The sequence below is a fragment of the Squalius cephalus genome (genome assembly GCF_949319135.1).
Source record: "Squalius cephalus genome assembly, chromosome: 3".
Classification (NCBI taxonomy): domain Eukaryota; kingdom Metazoa; phylum Chordata; class Actinopteri; order Cypriniformes; family Leuciscidae; genus Squalius; species Squalius cephalus.
The window spans coordinates 22,594,319-22,618,720 of record NC_137124.1 but is presented as its reverse complement, the minus strand read 5'-3'; the positions used below and the strand labels follow the sequence as shown (position 1 = coordinate 22,618,720).

Sequence of the window (24,402 nt, the reverse complement as noted above, 5' to 3'; positions counted from 1 at the left end):
CTTTACAGGTGAGACAACAGACGTCATCGCTTTCTGTTGAAGGGCGGGGCCGAGGTTTCATAACTCTCAATACCATGCTCTATACACAGAGATCAACACTGATAACTTGAGATCGAAACTCAAACGTTACTGCAGTGGCAACAGTCATTCGGCTCTGAATATGTTATTTAAGTCATAAAAGGAGTTAGGCGAGTTGGGCACAGTTGTCACTGCACTGCTATTTTTTTTTTACATGCAAATACTTGCTGCTTTAACCTCCTAGAATCCAGAAGAAAAATAAAAACCTTTGGAATCTTTGGAACATTATTTCATTAAAGAAAAAAAATGGGTGAATGATTGCATCTCAGTCAAGAAAATGAAGGCAACACATTAAGACTGTTTTCCTGCTCAGACAGAACATGAGATAAAACACCCTGCAATAAAACCATTAGCCATTAGGACATTAGTGGCTTTTATAAACTTGCCTTAGAAAAAAAAACATGACTGGTGTTGCATCTTGAGACAAAACAGTGGCAGTGACATATGTCAGTGCAAGTTGCTTTCAGTTAACAGCTCAATCATGCATTTTAGTCTGGGACTGTCTGGATGTGGAACCGGGTGTAAAACTCTAATCTGGAGAAAAGATGAGCATAGGACAACGGTCACAATGCCCAGACTTCTCTCCTTTTCCATGAGCACCCCTCTCCTTTCACATGGCTCAAGTCACTGTAGGTTCACTAATAATGATGATATAAAACATGATGTATCTTGTGAATCTATTCCTATTAGGAAAACTGGCAGAATAGTCTTTGGGGATTCTGTTACCAGAAAACCTCCACACACTGCTGTGTGTCTCTCCACTGTCAGGTATATTTCTTACTCTTAGATTCATTCTTTGAGCAACTGATGTTATTATTTCTGAATTGGCTTCCAATTGCTTAATTGTGTAATTGGCATGATACATTTTTACCTGACGAATAAAATGTTATGTTTGATTTATTCTGTATTCTTCTGAAAACATTGAGTATATTATGGAGTCTGGTGTAGGTCAAACTAAAGGCTCATGAATAAATGTAACATTAGGCACGTCATCTGAGACCTTTTGATTTCTATCGATCACTGACTTAACAAGTTGTACGGAAGTGGATAAATAAACTACTCTTTTTGTATGAGTAAGCAGTATGCAACCATCTAAAGGTAATAGCTAACCCTGCACCATTTGACTAAGATCAGACTGGTGAGTTTGTGTTCGCAAAGTTCCACGTAACCAGGCCGGCGTGCGACTCCATGTGACATCGGGTTCCTAATGAATGAATAATTGAAAATGGGATACCCAGAATAAGATCTAAATGAATAAATAACCAATATTTATGATTTGTTCCTAATTAGAAACATTCATTTTTTATTAAATTCTAATAATTAAGTTAACTTCACAGAAGCACTGAAAAGACCAACAAACATTATAACTTCGCCCACGCCGGTCGATTCCGTCGTTGGGCCGCCAAAATTGTTTGCATGTAGCCTAAATGCAAAATAACTACAAAACACAGGGATTGAATTCACAAAAAGTATTTTTAATCCAATTAAATACTTTTTAACCAAGTATAACTACTAAGAATTATTCAGACTATATAAATTTCAATGACTTTTCTAGACCCGCAATTTATACTTTTGCAATACCTTGATTTCTCCAGGTTTACCAGGACCATTAGGTCATTAAAAAACACTAAGGAGAAGTTGGTGAAACCACCAAACATTTGGTTTCTCTGAAAATACCTGGATATCATTCTTAAGACTTTAAACTGTAATAATTTCCTAAAACACACATGCTCTACAGAGGAGGGCAAAAACAAGAATGGTGTACAGTGGGATTCGGCTGAAAGCAGATGTCCTCAAAGTCCATGGTTCGTCTAGCCTTGTGCTGCATTACCAGAAGTGGGATTAATCTCCTCATTTGCATTGTTCATCATCAATCACATGACCATGCAAAACATTGAGCAAACACTTCCACCAACATTAAGACAAAGCACACTTATTTAATGTGATCTCAAAGTACACAACAGAGTCCAATTTATTCATGAAAAGTGGTCATAAATATGACCACAGAATAATTATATACACACACTAAACCACTGATACAGGTTATCAATCTATAGATGTGGGTTATTTTTTAGGCTATCCTTTGAGAAATAGCCTGTACAGTATGACAGCAAAAGCTTTTCATGGATTATACAGCCTAAACCAAGATAACTGGATAGTCAAACCACTTTATACAAAACAACGTTAAGTTTGAAGTACATAAACATTAAAACAGTAGTTTTAAATATTTAGGTTCAAAGTGCTCACTCTGCGCCACCTTCATCATCTTCCAGTGTTTTACGGAAGTGTTTGCGATTTACTTTCTTGGCACTGTTGAAGACAGCGCTGGACACCATTTTGTCTTCTTCCTCTTTCTCAGACCCCCACTTCCTTTTTTTCTCTTTATTGCCCCATGAAATGTGATGATCATCCAAGTGTTGAAGGCCAACTACTTCCTTCTTAGCATGGTCAAGTTTGCTCCCACTTTGATCTTTGCTTTTGGGTTTAGTGAACACGATCTTATTATCACTGCTGCTGCTGTGATCCTGGTTGAAAGCTGGAGTGAAAGTCTCCAGTGTGGCTTTTTGAGACCTCCGGCTATCTTGAAGCTCCTGAATGTACTCATGAGCGACCTGACTATTCTTTCTATCACTGGTTTCAGCAATATCTTCGAGGCTGTATCGGGTCCAGCGCTCAGGGTTTGCTAGGTAGTCTGGGAGTTTTTTACCTGGAGGTTGTTTTTTGGTTGCCTCTTGGTCAACACCACACTTCCTTTGAGCTGCCTGTGGAGGTGAGGGTGGAGCAGGACGGGCAAACATGCCATCAAGAATGTTGTCTTCACCTAGATCCTTAGATGTGAGCTTTGCTGCACTATCCAACTGGGCAAAGATGTCCTTGCTCCGATCACAGAAACCAGAGCTTCCACCTATCAGTCTGAAGGAGGGATTTTCTTGAGGAACAGACTTCACATGCTGCTGAGTCTCACCTTCGTCCTCTGAGGATGATGACAAGTCCTCAACCTTTCTGCCGAAATGCTCTGTGGGTTCATCAGAGTCAGAGTCGCTCAGGGAGAGATCATCTGGAAGTTCAATCATATCTCTATTAGAAAGACTGTTGGGGGCATCCTTTTCTTTGCAGTTTGGGTCACTCATTGTGCTACTACTACTCCGAGGTTAGGTCAAGAGATACGATTAGAAGCTGGATATTTACGCTGAGATGCTGTGTGAAAGATCTAAAGAAGAAAGAAATTAAGAAATACTTGTATTAGTAATGCACAAACACAGACAGTATATTCAAAGAGTAGCATATAAAGTAAAAAGGTAAGGCATTGACTGCACATAACACTAGTGCTAATAAACTTCATAGAATGGTGATCTTGAACTTTATTTTTTGACAAACTCATAACAAACCAACTGACATGAACTACAGAGAGAAAAGAAAAGATGAGGAACTACTCGCTCACCAAAAGGCTCTTGAGACACCTATAGGAACCAGAATGAGAAACAAGCAGTGAGATCTTCACTCAGTAAACATACAATTACATAACAGCATTATACAGTGATCTAATAATACTTAAGGACAAGTATTTAAATACATTATTTATATTAAAATCCATATTTATTCATTTATTTTACAGATCTTGTAATGTTGTTTGTAATGTCTTTATGCGCTTGTTACATACTCCCACTAATCTGAAGAAAGTAAAAAAATATATACAGCTGGAACAATGCTTGGGTGCATGGAGGTATCTTACTGCGGTTGAAGACTCACAGGTACTGCGAGCTGGTCAGTTCAGCTAAAATAGTTGATTCCAGAGTATTAATCAAAGTTATGGCCATAGCGTTTAGTCTGAAGGTTGTCCTCTTCTTACGGTGTAAACTTGAATTAAACAAAATCAGCATCAGCATATCTCTATACTTATTAAATCAAGAAGAAGAAATTTGCACAACTACAGACATTTAAAACAAATCATGACGTTAATGTAATGCCAGTGAGCATTATCTTCTGTTGACACGTTAAGCCAGCTAACGCAGCTATCCCGCCTAGCTATGATAAACGTGATCAAAATATCTCAAATGCCCTCAGAACCTACGACATTTACGGTAACATGCCGGTTGAAATATAACAACCATAATTTGAAAGTTACTTAGTTATTTGACACGTATCTAGTTGTCCACATAAGCAGTAGCATACCTTTAGCTGCAGTGAGTGCCCATAATCAACGAAGAGATGCTTTGTGGGTAATGTAGTTGATCTGTTAGAATGAAACCAACAGCTGCGTTCTAGTTCTCACATGGTCAGTGTTCACAGCTCCCTACATGCATAGCAAGGGGTGTATGAATATAATATAATATAATATAATATAATGTAATATAATATAATATAATATAATATAATATAATATAATATAATATAATATAATATAATATAATATAATATAAAAATGTTTCAGTTCATAGTGTTACGTTCAAATATCTGGGAGTTTATATAAGATTTTATATTTATATATATTTTAATTAATAACTTAATAATAATTAGTCATACTTGAAACCACTAAATTTAGTGATAAATTAATTTTGTAATGTTTAATTTCACACTAATATGTCTACTCCGTTTGCCCTGCTCGCTTCCTAAAATTTAGGTGCGCCACGCCATTGTCGTACTTACCGTAACTATTCTGATTTGTAAAAAGCATTTACGTGATCGTAGAACTCATAATTAAAAAAAAATTGAGAGCTACGACTTGTACCACGTGACCGCGGTACCATGCGACCAGACCACTGCAGATTTAGTGCAAGAGAAAGTATCCGAATCCGAGGACGTGAACAGCTCCAAGTACACAGTCACAGCCATCTCTTATTTACGGTAATTACGACAGCGTGAACACAAATACCTTTGAATGGCTGAATACCTTTGAAGTCCACTTCAGGGCAGTATACGGAGGATTGGGACACCCCTTGTCTGTCTGTCCGATAACCAGCAGAGGGCGCAAATGCTGTAAGATAGAAGCACGTGCAATCTGACCCAGTGTGCTTTAATTAAAAAATAATTGAGGTAATGGATATATAGAATAGCATATAAGACGCATAATGCCCTTAACAGTGCAGGACAGAAATGCTAAATAGAGATACTTTTACAGATTAATCTTGTATTCAATAAAAAATTTTTTATAAATATGACTGAACACATGTAATAAAGAACACAGTAATAAAGAACGTGACATTATAGAGACCCCGTAAATTATACTTTTCAGTATTTTTATGACAGTATGCCGACGGAAAGCCACTCCCCTTTAAGACTTCATCATCATCATCATCATCATCATCACATCTCCAGTCCTCAGCTCGCCGCTGCTTGCTGTAATGTTAGTTATTGATGTTATGGAGAAGAAAGCGAGCGAGGGATTCACAGCTTAGCCACTACATTCTCCCAACTAACATCTTAAATCTTGAAAGCGGAAATCTCCTTCGGCACCTTTAGGCCAGAAAGCCAGACTGAACTGACGGATTTTTTTTCATTGTCCCGTGGGAGAAAAGAAACGCACGAACTTAACATGAAGAGAATAACGGGGAAGACGAAAGAAGCTACTTTAATAGAAATGTCCAACACTCTGGATTCTCAGATTGAAGGTAAGAACTGCTACAACAGCTATATGATATGTAAACCTTATATGCAGTGTTCAAAATCGTAATGAGAAGGTCTGGGAGTTGTCATCATAAATGAAAATATAAATGAATGTGACGCTGCATTAAATCAGCTGACAGGATCACTTCAAAGACAAAGAACAATGAAAAAAAAAAGAGAAAATGCAACATGTTCACCAGGTCTGGTCCCTTTAACAAAATAAAAACGTATAACAGACAGTACATTTATTCAAATAAGCGGCGTTGAACTGAAATTAAAATAGACTTAACGTTAAGTTCCTGAAATGGCAAAGGTATGGAAAAGTTGCGGTCTACACCCAAAGACGGGTATTACTACCTGGTACCGTGCTGTATCCTGCATTACAAAAGCGTGTTTTTGACATGGTTTGAATCCACAAAAAAAGCCCTGGTGTGAGCATATGTAGGCTACGTGACCTAAGTTACGGATTTTGAAAAACAACATAGAAACGTGATATTATTTCTACGCATCATTGTATGAATGGTAGTTTTAAAAGCAGCTTGAACCAGCTCTTTCATTAGCTTTCACGTTACTCCGTCTTGCCACATGGCTTGGCCTCAGTCCCATAACTTGGGAATCAAACAGTCCTTATGTTGAATCAGTTAAATGTCTGCTGTCATTGTGACTCATTCAGAGTTCATTCAGTTCCCCTGCACACAGGACATTTTTAGATTAAAAAACATCAGGCTCCTCCTCTAAGAATGTGGTATAAAGAAAGAAGTGAAGTGAATGGTCTTTGTATTCGTGGAGTATTGAATAGTGAAATTTATTAGACCCTCGATTTTGTAGTAACCAAATGAGAAAAATCATAATAGGATGATACCCAATGAATAGGCTTTACCGACCTTAGGGGCCCCCTTTGACACAGGACCTAGGTAGGAAAATGTTCCTGGTTTCCCCCCTCTGACAAATAAATATGTGGTATTATCTAAACAGAATATCCTGCGCTGATGTTTTAGCTCAGGGATGTGACAGATGTGTCATGCAGCAGTGTTGTTTGATCCCACATTTGATATTACTCGGCTTGTTTTTTAATAATGTAAAATGAATAATTGAGCCGAGCTGAAATGAATCAGTGCTGGGTCTGATGTGGCTTTTGCCGTCCTGAGGCTTTTTGTTGCACAGGTTGAGTAAAAGCTGCTAATGCATTAAGGCTTAGAGACTTATTAAGTGTGAGGTGTGTAGGTGTATGTTTATGTCCACGGCTCGTGTTCACATTGGTGAGTGGGTTTGTTTGCCAAAGTGACTTATTATTATTATTAATATTATTTATTACTCTGTGTCATGAGTGTATGTTTTGTAAGAGGGAGTGGTTGAGAGGAACGAGAAAATGTAGAATATAAGGGAAATGTATAGGCTATATTTCAGGGGAACCCCAGCCTAATCTCTCTGTTCCCTCCTGCTTTGGATTTCACTGCAACTATTTAATCCATGTACTGATCATAGGTGATTCACTGGATAGTAATATGATTATGCTTCTCGACCAGGACTGTGGCAGTGTCATGGCTCACATTGTTAAGTCTGCAATGTGTGATTAAAAAACAGAGGGATTTACAGTGACTCTGAATTTTGTGTCTATATATATCTTACTTGCACTGTATTTCATTAACAAATGCATTGAACCTCAAAGTTAATTATTTTTATATATTTAGTTAGTTTTATATTGGCCAGATGCTTAGCGGCAACAAGTGCACTTCAAGATGTACGAGTTTAATATACTTTTCATTCATAGGTGCCTAATTAACAGCAAAATTAAGAAGTGCAGCAGAGTTTGAGAGGATTCATTGCTTAAGCAGCTCTAAAACAGAGAATCAACCCAGGGCCAGAACCCACAGCTAATGGCCAACTCATTAAATCTGCATAGCTTTAATATCATACAGTTTTTCATTTTAGCTATAAAACTTCCTGTTGCTGCAGTAATTGAAGCCTGGTAATATATTGCTTCTTATCATCATCATCGTAATTGCTGCAATAGCAATATAGTTCCATCATGACTGGGCATCAGTTTAATTGTGTTTAGTGTTAGATAGCTTGTTTAAAATTGTCTTTTATATAAATTAAACTTTTTAGATATGCTAAAATATTTAAATCCAATTGCTTTTTTGTAAACATTGAGTTGGACTAGGTCAATCAATCGCAAGTGGTCCAAATAGAGGTTAGGCTACTTGATCATTTTTTATTTTTCTAATTTTGTTTGCATGACTATCTCTGTTTTTTTTAGTATTGCAATTTCGTTTTACTTGGTTTAATCACAGCAGCCTTCTTTATGTCATGGCCTACAACAAATTTTGATTATACAGATGTTTACGGAAACCTCAGTATCTCAACTCAGGATGTTCTGAGCTCCTTGGAACAGAATCTCTAAAGCAGTGTTTCCCAACCAAATGCCTAAATAAATAAATAAATAAAAATAAATGCTACTAATATAAGAATATATCGTCGCTCTCAGGTGGAAACCACGTATCTTTATATTTTGTCAATTTTATTGTATTTTAAGTTTTACCAAAGACTTTATATACAGAAAGACGGTGCACTCGTATTACTATGAATTGGAGAAAGTGCAACGCGCAATATGGTGGAATAAGAGGCGTTTCAAAGATGGCCGCCGAGTGAAATTACTTCAAAGTCTTAAAGGGACTTTGGTTTTACAAAGATTTAACCAATGAAAAGGATTTAAAATAGCTTGTGACTAAATCTCGTAACATTATCGTATCCTCAAACTGTCGGTCAAACCTCATAACTCCACCTGCCTCTATTGTAAATTATTCGCACACAGTTTGGATATCTTTGCTTGTTTGCAATGCAAAGGTAAATAAAGAACTGATGTTTGATTAAGTACAACGTTTTCTTTACTCAAGAAACACTATGTCTATAAAGGCTTATTTTGTATTTGAGAAGAGTCTTAGTATTGTAGGCCTATTTGCCATCTAGTTGTAGCCAATTAATATAGCTATACTGTTTTAAATATCCTGTGCATAGTGCTTCATCTTTTATATGATGAGATTTTGTCCAAATGTCCAAATCTTCAACAACAAGAAAAACTGAGCACCCATATAACTGCAATAAACTTTATAACCTGTAAGTTGATGAAAACATAATGCAATGCACTTACTGCCTCAGATGCGTTCCAGTGACGGACAAAAGACAAAGGCATATCTCTGTCATTCGCTGGTAAAAAAAAATCGTAACTCCCTTTGAGCTTGATCTTCATAAAATGTTAACCCTCTATTGCATGATATATGAAATAATAGAGAAAAAAAATATTTCCACACATTTTATTACCAGTCATAGAGCACATTGAACAATTCAACACATAATTTACAAAAATTATACTAATAGGGGGTAGATCTAGGTATGTTACTTTGGCGCAACAACATGCAATAATGGGAATAAATACAAAAAGTGCAGTCTATTTAAAATATATCTCTTTATTTCATAACAAAACACATTTTATGAAAGATCTTCAACATCAACTTCATTTAAAAAAAACATTTGTGCTGAAAAAGTAATACAGTTAAAACCAGTTACCATCTTAGTGGGGTTTGTTACCTAGAAGTAACAATGCGCAACAAAGGAGTATTATTTTTATGCATTCATTCTCATTCAATTTTCATGTTTAAAAATCAAAAACTTCTTTCTGCCATAGAATGTTGATATGTTCATTGTCACTGAAAAAGATAATTACACAATTATTATATGTATCTGGAAATATTAGAGGCAGATTGAACATTTGGTGCACACACACACACACACACACACACACACACACACACACACACACACACACACACACATCTGAGCTTACAAAGCTACAAATTCTATAGGTTATGCCTATGCATATTTATAGCTAAACTGTCATCATAAATATTGTTATTGTTATTAAGTATTTTAAAATAAAAAAAACCAAGGCACATACTGACAAATACTTTAATAAGTCTTGGTATCCTGCCATCTGTGTTAAATGTTATATTGCTGATAATATTGTATTGCTAACTAGCATGAAAACAGGGAATTCTCATTCCACTGTTGCATATTGTTGCTTTGAGGCAACATAGCTATTTTACCCATTTACAAAATAAATATTCAATGAAAACATAATCAACAGAGTGAAATTAAATCAGAACTTACCCAAAATTGTGAAAATATTTTTTATTTCATGGAAATCCTAAGGAAAATGACACTTTTTCAAAGTTTTGTGAAACTGAAAAAACATGGCTTCCGCATGTGAGTGCAGGTGAGGAAAAGACATTGAAAAGGGTGTTGGACAAGTTATGTGATCAAATACAAGCATTCTATTGGCTTTTCATACTTCATCCAGATTAAAATAAGCTTCTTTTTTTTTTTTGGTGTATGATTTTGTAAGCCTGAGAATATGAGGGAAAATGGGTATGTTACCCTGAAGCAACACTATGCAATAGAGGGTTAATATTATAATAATGTCATATGCACTTGTCTGACTATATATAAAGCCACAATACCATCCAAAAAATGTGAAGTTTCCGTCCGACAGCGACAATTTTTAAACTGTTGTTTTGTCATCATCACCAACAACATCATAGCTACCCATATGACCTTATTTGGGTTCATACCTGACTTAAGCTAATGTTTGACATGCGAGTACTGCTTTTAATATAATTGCCTGTCCAGTTATGCCATTTGAAGCAATGCATGTTTGTGCAATTTTGTTATTTTAGTGCTTAGAGGTGTGCCGTGGGATTTTTTTTCTTATCAAATGTTTGGGAAACACTGCTCTAGAGCAAAATTCATTTAGCATATTCTTGTCCCTTAGACTTAGAATTTAAGTCCAAATTTAATGATCATGCTACAAAGTTCCACTTTTAGATATCCGAGTCTCAACCCTAAATTGGGCCTTCGGACTCTGTAACCAGTGGAATGTTAAACTCATTATTAGGGCTGCACAATTAATCGCAATGAAACCGCATGCGATTTGGCAAAGGCTGCGATTATTTTATGCTCAGCTTGTCAGTGTAGTGTGGCTGGTCTGTAGTAAATGCTGCTCCATCCTGAACGCCAGAGGGCGTCTCACGCAGACACGCTAAATATGCCCCGCCGCAGAAGTAGATAACGCGCATAATTCCAAGAAATCCCTATCGGGCATCATCGCTGTAGCTGAATAAACAGAAGATTGAAACGCTTTGATTAAGCATGACTAATAAACACATGACTGCCTTATTCTGAGTAAGAAGGCACATCATCTCACAGAAGGATGCTCAGCTGTCTTTATGAAGTTAGTTTGGAGTAAAAGCATGTTATTGAATGTTGTCTTTTGTTGGACAAGAGGTTCATAAATGCTTCTCATGTTTGGAAAGTTGTTTGACGCGTGTTACTTTTTCAAATGCACATTATAAGTGACTCAAACTCACAGCGCTTTCAGATAATAATCGCAAGTAAAAAATAATCGCAGCCTTTGCTATTTCAAAATCGCGATAAGCCAACTCTAAGTGCGATTTCATGTAAATTGCGATTAATCGTGCAGCCCTACTCATCATTTTTACAGCAGAATGCACATATTACAATTGTTAATAATTCAGTTACTGGATCATAGAAATGCCATTATTAAAAGATTATTTAGAAGTTTACCATCTGAGCTCTCATCATTAGAAAGTACTTTATTCAATGCAAAGTGTTGTTATTTCTGTACTGTGGAAAAACTTTTATTTACTCTTTTGCTTTTCCAAGGGATTGTATCATAAACTGTATATTGTCTGACAGTGTGAATGGTCCTGCCGTCTCTTCAGGGTTTATCAGTGCATTGTCACGCTGGACTGTCAACACAGAAGAATGAGTCTCTTATCAGGGCAGACCTCATGGTATCCTCTTTAGAGAATGCGACATAGACACCCGGCGTGGACCCTGAATAGATTTCCGCGGCCTCCCTGCCACACCGTGCCTGCTGTGTTTGTATGTGTGTGCATGAATGTGTTCTCTTGATCTGTCATGTAAAGTAATAAAGATATTAATTTAGTTACTGATTTACTCTACTAAAATGTTTTATTATTCAAATAGCATAAATACAATTACTTGATTTTGTTTTGTTTCAAAAGAGCACAACTGAATTAAATTGTTTAATTGTCACACCACTTGTAGACAACAGCCAACAAGTGAGGCTGCGCTTGTTGGTAACCAGGCGAAAGAAAGTGAGAGTTGTTGCTATAGCAACAGGCAGTTTAATTTATTTTTCTCTTTGATAGCCATACTGTATGAACAAGTAGTTGACCCAGTAAAAGTCATAAATAAACTCTAAAAGGGATCACTCTATTTGTAGTATATATATATATATATATATATATATATATATATATATATATATACATACATACATACACAGGTGCTGGTCATAAAATTAGAATATCATCAAAAAGTTGATTTATTTCAAGAATTCAACTTAACAGGTGAAACTAATATATTATATAGACTCGTCGTTACATGCAAAGTGAGATATTTCAAGCTTTTATTTGTTATAATTTTGATGATTATGGCTTACAGCTTATGAAACCCACAAAATCAAAATCCTAGAAAATTAGAATATTACATGAAATCACACAGTAATTACACAGTGATACCATGGTCATTGAACCAGGTTTTGGTTCTTTTGGCAGTGTGGGCAGGTGCAAATCCTGCTGGAAAATGAAGTCAGCATCTCCATAAAGCTTGTCTGCTGAAGGAAGCATGAAGTGCTCTGGAAATGTCCTGGTAGACGGCTGCGTTGAGTGGACAGCACAGTGGACCAACACCAGCCGATGACATGGCTCCCCAAACCAACACAGACTGTGGAAACTTCACACTGGACTTCAAGCATCTTGGATTGTGTGCCTCTCCATTCTTCCTCCAGACTCTGGGACCTTGATTTCCAAATGAGATGCAAAATTTGCTCTCATCAGAAAAGAGGACTTTGGTCCACTGTGCTTTATTAAATCCAGAGTCAACGCAGCCGTCTACCAGGACATTTTCAGAGCACTTCATGCTTCCTTCGTTTCCCAGCAGGATTTGCACCGGCCCACACTGCCAAAAGAACCAAAACCTGGTTCAATGACCATGGTATCACTGTGTAATTACTGTGTGATTTCATTTAATATTCTAATTTTCTGGGATTTTGATTTCGTGGGTTTCATAAGCTGTAAGCCATAATCATCAAAATTATAACAAATAAAGGCTTGAAATATCTCACTTTGCATGTAATGAGTCTATATAATATATTAGTTTCACCTGTTAAGTTGAATTTTTGAAATAAATCAACTTTTTGATGATATTATGACCAGCACCTGTATATGTATGATCATGGCCCTTGAGCATCAGCAGAGTGATTAGAAACATTTAATTTATTTTTTTTTAAAGCGAGATAATGGGCTATTCTTCATCAATTCGGAGAACTGTATGAAGATTTATGCATTTGTTTTGTGTACGTGACTCCAAAGTTGTTTGTATGCATCTAATTTGAATTATCTGTATATCTATAAACAGTCCTTCTCCTGACCTCACAGTATAGTCATTGTTTCCTTCGCTATTTAAGAGTAAGACTTTGCTGGAGATCCCCAATTACTTACCAAGACACCATTGCATCCTGTTGATAAAGATGCAGTTTCTGTGTTATTGTGCAGCTTTTTCAAAGACTTTGCCATGGACACAAAATGTGGTTGGGAATTGTGGTTTAGTTGCTGCTAATGTGAAATGGCTATTCCGTGAATGTTCTCTGACCTGAATCTATGGCGTTTCCTGACACACTTTTCCTGTTGGGAGTTATGTTTTGCCATGCATTAAGAGTGCAATGGTGTAAGCTTGATTCATTCAGCTGATAAATTCAGTTCACTTTATATTCCTTTTACAGCTAGTCATGTGACACGTGAGGCTGAATCGGAATTGTGAATATATTTTCAGCCCATCTGCTGAACAAGCTGAGCCCATCCCTGCTGAACAGTAAATGTATGCTTTAGCACACAGATTCAGTTAAACTGTTGATTTGTTTACTAGGAAATTACTGTGGGGGCCACGGGTTTGTATTCAGACTGGTTTTATCAACACTACTGCTGCTTTTTCCCTCTCTGCTTCAAAGTATTACACAAAGGTGCCATTATCAAAGCCTTTTTTTCCCAGTAGGCCTAATCATCACTCATAATAACACGATCAGAGGAAGCCTGCGAGACCACACCTGTTGGCTCTGCTCAGAGCAAATATTGGCCTTCTCATAGAATGGAAACGATAGAGACCAGGGGTTCACATCACTTTTTTTGGTTTGGGTCTCAAGGGAGCACCTGGAGAGGCTGCTTGGTACTCAAACTTTAAGTTGTCGTCATCACTTTCCTCCTGACTGCTTTCCTCACTGTCTTCTTTTCTCTCAAACATGGTAGATGATGATGATGTTTTTATTTTATTTTTATTAACATTAATGACACAGACAACAGCTGGAATATTAGGCTGCTGTCACTTTAAGACCGAATGCATAGACCGAATATACTGCCACACATCTGGTTTCTTTCTCAACTGTTCACTTATGACAAAACTGAGAGAATACTTGCAGAGACAGCTATTTTGACATAATAAGCGCAAGTAAACATGAAAGGGGAATCAATTCGGTGTTCAAACACTGTCTCAAACGTGTCTCTCTCTCTCTCTCTCTGAGTCCCGATTTTTGCCTCTTCTTCCGCGTTTAAAATCGTTTGAATGTGTAAATTGGCAAGACAAAACATGTCCAAATGATAAACTTTCACTCTATGATGGTTAAACTTAGTAGTTAATCTGTGAATCATATGCGTACTGAACCATGGGGCCTAGTCCGTATACGGATCACGGACAATTGCGATCCGTTGCATCATCATGATTGCCAGAGAACAAGTAAACCAAGTAAACTTTACCAAGTAAACGTGTCCCTGTCCCCAAAAATGTTGGTACTCAAAAGCGCTTTCCTCCATGTTTTCTGCTGCGCTTCGTTTATTTTTACCACGCGTGTGCACCCCTGCCTTTATACCTATTTACAAATGCAGTTTTTTTGTGATTTTAGCAATGGTTTTAAATGTTAGCCCTCACATGTATTAATTTCCCCCTAAAAGAAATGCATAGAAAGAGTTGCTTGTGTGGATTTAAAATTTAATTTCCATCTTTACACCCCTAACCGTCTCTTGGGTTAAGATGGCTGTGCCGTTCTGACGGGCTACCGGAGGACCTTTCAGGCAGGTACGGACAGAGCTACGTGTGCCGCTTGTCTGTCCGTCCCCCGCTCTGCCATCTTCTCATCCTCTGATACTTTTGCTTCATATTCGTTTCCTGTCATTATCATTTTATTACGCTTCATCAGCATCTCAGAAACCATATTGTGACAAGTGTGCTTGTCTGTGGTACCACATATTTGGAGATGTAAACTTTGCTCCAAATGCTAAAGATGTTTTAAAAAATGTTGACGTCTTTGTCTGTTCTTTCATTCCGTTGGCCTTGTCAACTTGTTAAGGTTCATGCCACTGCTTTAAGGCTGGATATGAGTGTGTGTTTAAAGCTTTTTTTGTCAGAATTGCATGGAAGTTTTAGCTTGAATTTGTGAGAGACGTGTTTGATGACTGAAGTGTTGTGTTTTTGTTGTTGATAGCAGTGTTGTTCCGAAAGAATGAAGGCAGCACAACTGAAAATCCAAAATTTAATAAGGCAGAATCAAATTAACAGAACAACCAGTCTGAGACTGTAATCTAATCTGTCCATGGTGGAACATATTTACTTGCATATTTAACTATCTGTAATTTGATTGAGTGGTGATTTAGTGCTCATTGATTTAGTGATATCATGCACTAGCCAGGAATTGTGTTGTGTGTATCCTGTTACAAAACACTACATGTTACACTATGCCTGACTGTTCCCCACAGGAAGTGCTTCTATCCCACAAAGTTGGCTGCTCAGCATTTAAGTCATTGGCTGACTAACCAATGGAATTTCTGCCAAAGTATGTGGGGGAGAGGGAGCAAAAGGGCCGTAAAGACAAAAAACACATACGACTGTAAACCTTTTTGTTAAAATGATGTGCTATGTGACATTCACTTTAGCAGCTATGAACTCTAATACGCTGCATAACACTGAATGTGTTTAAGTTGGAGCTGCTCTTCTGCAAAGGAAAATTAAATAAAATATTCTGAAAATGTAATGTCTCTTAAAACAGTGGAATGATTGTCATTTAAATACCACTAGTATGTAGTTTACACTAAAGGTGCAGTAAGCGATTTCTGAACACTGTTGATATTTGAAATTAGCCCAAACAAACAAACAATTCCCTTCTTTGCTATGCCCCCAAACATGCAATGGATGTCACTATCATAGCAGAAGCGAAGCAAAATAAAGCTTCGCAAAAAAATAAAGCAAAAATGACGAACGAACGACTGACAAGGAATAGGGCTGTCAAAATTGTTTAAAAATGACGTTCGAATATTCCCTCTAAAAAACACACGAATATTCGAACTATTCGAACATCTGGTTGCGCATTTAGTCAATGACGTAATGGAGGAAGCAGCCCTAACAAGGAAGAACAAAATATGAACATACAGTATACAAGAGTTAATATTAGAAAAGCGTTCCAGTGCTGGAGAGACTTAAGCAGAAAGGCCTGAAACAGATGCTGAGGTTGTGTTGTTTCTGCTCCATATGTCTGGTGCTGGTGTACTGCTGGCGACAAACAATGACACTCAAAACCAGTGTTACTCGCGTATGGAGCAGAAACAACATCTGTTTTCAGGCCTTCCCACTTAAGTCTCTGCTGCACTGGAATGCTGTTCTAATATTAACTTCCTAAAACTCTAAAGCCTGGTTTACACGGGCCGATTTTAAAATTGTCGGCCGATTTTCCAAACCTGAGAGACCCCACACACGGCGATTAAAAAATCACGGGTCTAACAGTTTTGGTCATACAGTGTGTGGTGCGCAGCCACACGGCAAAATCAACACATCACACACGAACCAATTTGACTCCCGAGCATTCCCAGGTCAGACGGGAAATTTCGCAAAATCCCTCGAGATCAAACGTGACTTCAGAGTAAACAATCATGGCGGACGAAGAGGATGCAGTGGCGATAGTTTGTAGTTTGTTTTTAACCGAAAAAAAACGTTATCAGTTGGTCCTCCATCTCCGACGTCCACCGGACTTTCTGGTGCGCCATGCCGCCGGCTGTTTTGATTTTGTTTCCCAGTGCTTCCTCGCCACCTGGCTTTCTGATTGGCTACACGCCACAGTCCACAGGCTGCGTGCTCGTTTGTCCCCGGGGGACACCACACATGAGGAGAAATCGGGCCAAAAAAATCCAACATGTTGGATATCCCCGATTTGAGATCGGAGCGGTCCCGACGTCCTTCCGAGCAGACGAGAGCCGTCTTAACACACCACACATGGCAGGAATATCTGATCAGATTATTTTACGATAATCGGAGCATCCTTAAGATTGTCGGAAGGGGTGAATCGGGGCTAAAATCGGCCTAATTATCCTGCCGTGTGAACCAGGCTTAACCCTTCTTTTTCCAGTGATATTCCTTTGACCTTTTTTCTTTTGTAATGTCTCTCAGCCATCTCTCTTTCAACAGTCTTCAAATCTCACTCTCTCTCCTTCTCTCATCATGAGTGGACACGCCCCCTACTGCTGATTGGCTACAAGCTTATTATGGTGCTCGTTCTGATCCACTTTCTACAGCGTTTTTCAGAAATCGCTTACTGCACCTTTAATACTGCCCACCTTTGGTCTGTGATCTACTGTGCTGAAAAAGCCCTATTTTAATGTAACCAAATATTTCCTGTTTTTATATGCAATCTTAAAAACATGCTAAAATTTTACCTTTTAACAGTACAACAGCTTGTCACTGAGCAGTACCCTTAAGTTCGCCTTAGGGAAAACGTTGTACTTTATCTACCACTAAAAGGTGCAAAGTTTAGAACAGCAAGAGCATATTGGTTGGCATATGATGTTTCCAGTTATAGCATTTGTGGTTCTGAGATATATATTAATATTGATATATATATATATATATATATATATATATATATATATATATATATATATATATATTAATGTAATTTCCCCTGTGTCATTTGCAGGTAATAATGGCAGCATTAACTCCATCTCTGACCGAGGGACACAGCTGCCTGGTCACCGGGAGGTAAGATATCAGATATTTTCATCTCAGTCATATATCTACTACTGTGCTATTTTGTAATGTGGTAAATGGGTCACATTTTGAGGTTGTGGTAGTTTAAATGTGTGTGAATGTACTCACAACAAGAGGTCTCCCAACCAGGGTTATTATAGTTTTGCATTTTTCATTAGTTTTTATTTCTATTTCGTTTTGACTTTTTGTTTTCAAATTCAGTTTAGTTTTAATTAGTTTTTAAAGTGGGTTTGCTAGTTTAGTTTAGTTTTTATTTTTTGAAAATGCTTAGTTTTAGTTTAGTTTTTATTAGTTTTAGTGTTAGTTTCAGTCTTTTTTTGTAATTTGGGTTATTTGTCAGGGGCAAGATTCAAAAAAGTCAGAAAAAGTATTGTGTAATAATAAAAACATAATACAATTTTAGAAAAAAATTCATACCCCATTGAAATTCCTTTACCTCTTACAAAATCCACACGCTGTACCAAAAATCTACACATCTTCTATACAGAATTCACACCCTATACAAATACCACAGCTGTACAATTTTCACACCCTATACTAAATTTACCCTATGGGGAGAGTGGGGTGATTTGTGCCAGGGGGGAAGTAGTTCCACCCCTTGTTTCTGGAAAACCATAGAAGAAATTGGTCATGTGACCATATAATTTTGAAAAGCAATCACTTTTACTCATCCTCCAAAGAAGAGAGACACGTGGCATGAGAGTTAAGCACATTTTAGTGCAAAAAAACTGATTTTTCCCTTTCAAAGTAAAATTTCTATGATTAAGGTTTTTTGATTGTAGTGTCTGAACAATTATAGACAAGTTTGAAAACATTTCACACATGTTTTAGTGCTTTAGTAGGCTACACAATGAGTCTATACAGTTAGCATGATGTTAGCTCTTAACTGCTGGATCATGCTAGTTTTTCAAACTTGTGGGTCTGGGGTGATTTGTGCCAACGGGCCTGGGTTAAGTTGTGCCAGATCCAGACCACCTAGACCTACATACTCACAGGGGATAATCTTGAGAAGTGAGGAGATGGGCATGCCTCATCATTGTTTGACTTAGGCCTGCCTGCTATTTGTTTAATTTAGCTAACACTGATTTCAGTTTTGAGTTTGCACTATATTATTAAAGAGAAGTTTTATTCAGTTTTTAAGTGGCCTATGTCACAATAGTAAGTTTAGAAATTAGCCTAGTCACTTTATTCTTATATGTTACATAATTGACAGACAGCGCTATGTCAACAGGCATCTATTGCCAAAGCCTTTTTGCCTGAAATGAGTCACAAATATCATATATTGTGTTGCTATGGTGCTCTAAATGGTTGCTAGGGCGTAGCTTGATAGCTTCACAATGATCCTGAGAGACTGATTGGTCGTCTGAGTAAAATGAGCCCGCCCCCTTGTCTCTATGACACTGTGATCCAGAGTTATGTTCAATACAAAATCCCTATGCAATTGACCATAGTAGGAAAAACGCATGCTATGGTATTCCAGGGTGACAATATCTAAATAAACCTTAAATGAGTAATTTTGTATTGAATTTGTCTTGCTTTCATATAGCATTACAGTTCATAACATTAAAATGTTCTGTTTTACTTCAGAAATCACTGGCACAATTTACCCCAATGTATTCCCCTAAAGCAGGGGTGGGGAACGTTGATCCTGGAGGGCCATTGTCCTGCAGAGTTTAGCTCCAACCCTAATCAAACACACCTGAAGCTAATCAATGTCTTCAGGATTACTGAAGTTGCAGGCAGCCAAATGTTTTATTCAGGGTTGGAGCTAAACTCTGCAGGACAATGGCCCTCCAGGATCAACGTTCCCCACCCCTGCCCTAAAGGCACAACTTCCCCCGCACCAGGGGCAAGTTGTGCCATGAGACCACTTTTTCCCCAAAAGCTATATTTCTGAAACAATTTATTTCAGATCCAAAGTTATTGTTCTCAGGGATACACCACATCCTGAAATATATGTACATCGTTAAGTTGAAGGAATTACTGCCATGGCCTCACTTTAAAGTCACTTTGAGTAAAAACTGGCACAACTCACCCCACTTTCCCTACAGCCTACTCATCTGGATTGAAGCAGCAAATATTAAGTGTAAAAGTAAAAAAATTATATAATATTATTTAATATTTGAATCAAAGCTTATATAGTGTTTTGACATCGACAACCACAACCAAAAAGTGCATTTTACCTCAAACTTGCGACTAGTTAACTTTCTAAAAAAGGCGCAATCGCTTCTCGGGTCGACATTAACACACTGACAAAATTATATTCAGAATTTAAAATATTTTGATACCAAAATACTTTTTAATGTGTGATTGTAAGGTGTTCACGAGATAGAGATACTAACCTTTAGCGAACTTGCTTTCAACGTCGAACGAACACTCGTTCTCATGGAGACGCGGTGTGCACGGAGGGGAGGGGCTGTGTATGTGTGTGTGTGTGTGTGTGTGTGTGTGTGTTTGTGTGCGCGCGCGCATGTGAGAGACGCATGAGTGACAGAGACGGAGGGAGAGCAGGGAAAGGAAATGCAGCTGAACGAATACGCTGCGTGTTTTAAAAAGCGTTAAAAAATGAAATACCTTGACAAAGACGAAAACTAAGGACATTTACTCTATAATTTTATTTTATTTTAGTTAGTTTTGCCAAACACACATTACAGTTTTAGTTAGTTATCGTTTTTTTGTAATGCCTCGTTTTTATTTTTATTTCAGTTAACGACAATGTTTTTTCCCACCTAGTTTTCGTTTTTTCGTTAGTTTTCGTTAACGATTATAACCTTGCTCCCAACTGCCATAAACATCTCTGTTTTAAACATTTATGTTGGGCCAATTTGAACTTGTAAATAAGTACAGCTCTTGAAGACAGGTCAAAGGGATTTGGGAGTTCTCTCATTAATACACTTTTATAATGTCCACCAAACGCAATATACAACGATTCACACTCTTTATCATAAAAGAATTTGTGAACAAAAAATGACATTTATGATTTAAGGATTTTTAAAAACCATTTTGATTTAGACTGTTTTGAAAAGAACCAACTCTAAAGAACAATTCGCCCACAAATCAAACTCTATTATGGCATGCAAAATGGGTTTTACTATATATAAGGAATATTTAGATTAGAAAAAAACTATTCAATTGACGTTTCCATGATTTTAAAGATTGCATTAATTAATTTAATTGCAATAATGACTTTTCTTGGCCTGGGAACACATTTTTTTAAATGTCCTGGTATTTTGATGACTTAAGCAACCCTGAAGATATTCAAATTCTCACACGTTTAGAAAATTCTTATGTTTATTATACAGAAGGAGATTCTGGTTGTTCCTGAGATGGACATTGGACCTTTTAGTATATCTTTCCACTGCATTAAAAATATAAAAGTACTTCAGTCTTAAGCATTGATTTTGGCAATAATAAGCTATGTAAGCAGCAAGCATCAATAGATTATGCATTTGCTTTCTTTCTCTTGCTGGTGCACTTTGCTAATGATAATTTCCACATCTTAGTGCAGTCAGCAATAAAGGAGTGGTTTGGCAAGCCAAGTGGGTGTTCATATCAAGGCCAAGTAGATGAGGAAGCACTAGTCCCATTAGTCCAACAGAGCTGTTGAAGTGTTAAAACAGTGACAAATCATTGCTTGTGTTCAAATTCAGATACTGAATTACTCACCCTTGTGTTACCAGTTTAGTGAGGGGGCATCTAGAACTGAAACTGTAGCTCTGCTTTTTAGTGAATAATGAAGTATTACAATGATCATGTGATTGTGATCTCAGTCCCTGAACAGTATAAACCAGTTCATCACAGGAGAGTCTCCAGGCCAAGGCATGTTTCCCCCAGTTCTCTGCAGTGAGGGGGAGTGACCTACTCTTATCAGAGGTCTCTGTGTGAGAGAGTGTGCAGCTTGCTGTATGGAAGTAAAATAATGTCAAATGTTTTTGAAACAAAAAGCCTGTTGAATTGCACTTCTTGAAAAAAAATAGGCATTGCATTAACCATGCTTGCATTTTAATGCATTGTATTTTTAGGGCTTGCATTTTTATGGGCTGAAATTCAACATGGTTGAATATTTAAGCTGTGAATATTTCAATTAAAAACATTTCAAACACATTTTCATTATTAAAAATTCAATAATCCATATTCACCTTTCATATTTCACTTCCAAAATATTCAAACTGTTTAAAAATACAACCTATAATATTCAACAGGCAATTTTCGGTCCATTTTATTTCGCTTTGAAAATTCGCTTCCACAAATTCGGTGGTTCAAATTCGACAGAAAATATTACGTTGACATCCATGAACTGCAGGAAGAGCAGTAGATTACCGAGCGTACTCTCCATCTGCTGTTAGTCGGCTTCACCAGCAGGTGGTGCAAAAGCTCGTGTTGTTGACGAAGACAGTGCAACAGTTAGAGCAAGCCATTCATTCATAAAACTCATCAATGCAAGTGTATTTGTGATTATTATGACGGCGGTTTTATGTTAAATTCAGTGTCTTCACAGTTACTTTCCCTGTGTAGCCTACAAGCATCTTTCTCTACCGTTAACAAGATTATAATGTTATTCCCCGATGCGGATATACAGATCCAATATTACATTTTTGAGGTTGACATATATTTCTCTTGGTTGTTTAGTTGCCTTAACTTTATATTGTGGCGATGTGCTGCATGCAAGCTATTAGGGTTTCCCTCAATACTTAAGGATTCACCAGCTGGACATATAAAACGCTTAACGTATAGCTTAATGGACTAATTACAGTGATATAAAAGACCAAACTCGTTTAATGCTGAGCGTTTCCCAGTGATAGACTGGCATAAAGTTGGCTTGACGTTGGACATTCGCACATTTAGGGACCGTCTCTAAAGTGTAGGCTATACGACTTTGGTATACACGTTTCTAACTTCAATAGCATTTGAATAGAACAACTTACAGTCATAAAACCAACTATAAAGTGTTCATGTAGTGTCAGGCATAATGCGCACCCTTTGGATTTTTTTATATTTATTCAATTAAAGTTTGCTATTGAAGTTAGAAACGTGTATGCTAGTGTTTTATGCAACTTTTGAGACGGTCCCTAAATGTGCGAATGTCCAATGTCAAGCCAATTTTACATTTATTAGGCTACATTTAGTCATTTATTTAGCAGACGCTTTTATCCAAAGCGATTTACAGTTAAACTAACAATAGGAGGACAGCAATATGCAAGTGCTATGACTCTTCCCAGTTTAAGCTAATGCAATACACGTAGGCATAGCCTATACTATACTATACTATACTGTAGAGAGAAGAGAAGAGAAGAGAAGAGAAGAGAAGAGAAGAGAAGAGAAGAGAAGAGAGAAAGTGTTAGTATTGATCAAGTGTTGATTTTATGCCAGTATATCACAAAACGCTCTGCATGAAACTTTGCGCGTTACGTTCATATTCTTAGTCCATCGAGCCTATATAGTAGCCTACAGCCTACATCCCCAATAAGATGCTTGTAGGCTACACAGGGAAAGTAACTGTGAAGACACTGAATTTGACATAAAACCGCCGTCATAATAATCACAAATACACTTGCATTGCTGTTAAATGAGTTTTATGAATGAATGGCTTGCTCTAACTGTTGCTCTGTCTTCGTCAACAACACGAGCTTTTGCACCACCTGCTGGTGAAGCCGACTAACAGCAGATGGAGAGTACGCTCGGTAATCTACTGCTCTTCCTGCAGTTCATGGATGTCAACGTAATATTTTCTGTCGAATTTGAACCACCGAATTTGTGGAAGCGAATTTTCAAAGCGAAATAAAATGGACCGAAAATTGCCTGTTGAATATTATAGGTTGTATTTTTAAACAGTTTGAGTATTTTGGAAGTGAAATATGAAAGGTGAATATGGATTATTGCATTTTTAATAATGAAAATGTGTTTGAAATGTTTTTAATTGAAATATTCACAGCTTAAATATTCAACCATGTTGAATTTCAGCCCATAAAAATGCAAGCCCTAAAAATACAATGCATTAAAATGCAAGCATGGTTAATGCAATGCCTATTTTTTTTCAAGAAGTGCAATTCAACAGGCTTTTTGTTTCAAAAACATTTGACATTATTTTACTTCCATATTGCTGTTTCCATTTGCTAGCACTACTTTGGACATTACCTCTCTGTGACATACCACCATTGGAGCACTTTATGAAAATTATGAAAGCTCGAACTGAGGTATGGACGCGATGGAAACAACAATTAAATTACACTTCAAATCATTTTTTTTCCAAAGATGTTTTCTGTCATTTTAGGTCATTTTCATCACGCTGATGTAAGTTTAAGTGTTGTTTTTTTTCTTTTCTTTTAAATAAGTCCGGTCTTAGTTGGTCTTGATGCTATAAAAATGGGAATGTGACGTCATGATTGACAGCTTCTCTAAACGAAGTAGTGCACTGAAGCACCAACAGACTTGGGGATTTTCGGGAGGAGATTGGAGCTTCAACTTTAATTTCTACATGTCCATAACTGTTTATTTCACACTGACATAATGAGTTGTTCTGAAGTAAGCTGTACTAAC

At 37.2% G+C, this 24,402-nt stretch overlaps 2 protein-coding genes across 7 annotated transcripts in view; one reads left to right on the top strand and one right to left on the bottom strand.

Annotated features, from left to right (window-relative positions):
* Positions 1–1,538: 1,538 nt before the first annotated feature.
* Positions 1,539–4,312, bottom strand: tssc4 (tumor suppressing subtransferable candidate 4). Of its 2 annotated transcripts, XM_079865335.1 has the most exons (4): positions 4,252–4,312; positions 3,812–3,936; positions 3,521–3,539; positions 1,539–3,289 (listed from the first exon to the last, which is right to left on the bottom strand). In XM_079865335.1, exon 4 carries the CDS (start codon positions 3,207–3,209, stop codon positions 2,322–2,324), a length of 888 nt encoding a protein of 295 aa, XP_079721461.1. In that variant the 5' UTR covers positions 3,210–3,289; positions 3,521–3,539; positions 3,812–3,936; positions 4,252–4,312; the 3' UTR covers positions 1,539–2,321. The 2 variants fall into 2 exon arrangements, with proteins under 2 accessions (XP_079721461.1, XP_079721462.1); XM_079865336.1 differs by lacking the exon at positions 3,812–3,936 and having other exon boundaries at positions 4,252–4,294.
* Positions 4,313–5,357: 1,045 nt separating this feature from the next.
* ano5b (anoctamin 5b) overlaps positions 5,358–24,402 on the top strand; it is a 44,134-nt gene continuing 25,089 nt past the window's right edge. For 2 of the 5 annotated variants that reach the window (XM_079867493.1, XM_079867491.1), the window contains exons 1-3: positions 5,375–5,687; positions 14,866–14,910; positions 17,795–17,856. In XM_079867493.1, coding sequence (XP_079723619.1) covers positions 5,612–5,687; positions 14,866–14,910; positions 17,795–17,856 — 183 coding nt within the window. In that variant the 5' untranslated portion in view covers positions 5,375–5,611. Of the gene's footprint in view, positions 5,688–14,865; positions 14,911–17,794; positions 17,857–23,990; positions 24,060–24,402 lie in introns of those variants that run through there. The other 3 variants (XM_079867494.1, XM_079867492.1, XM_079867495.1) reach the window with 3 other exon arrangements.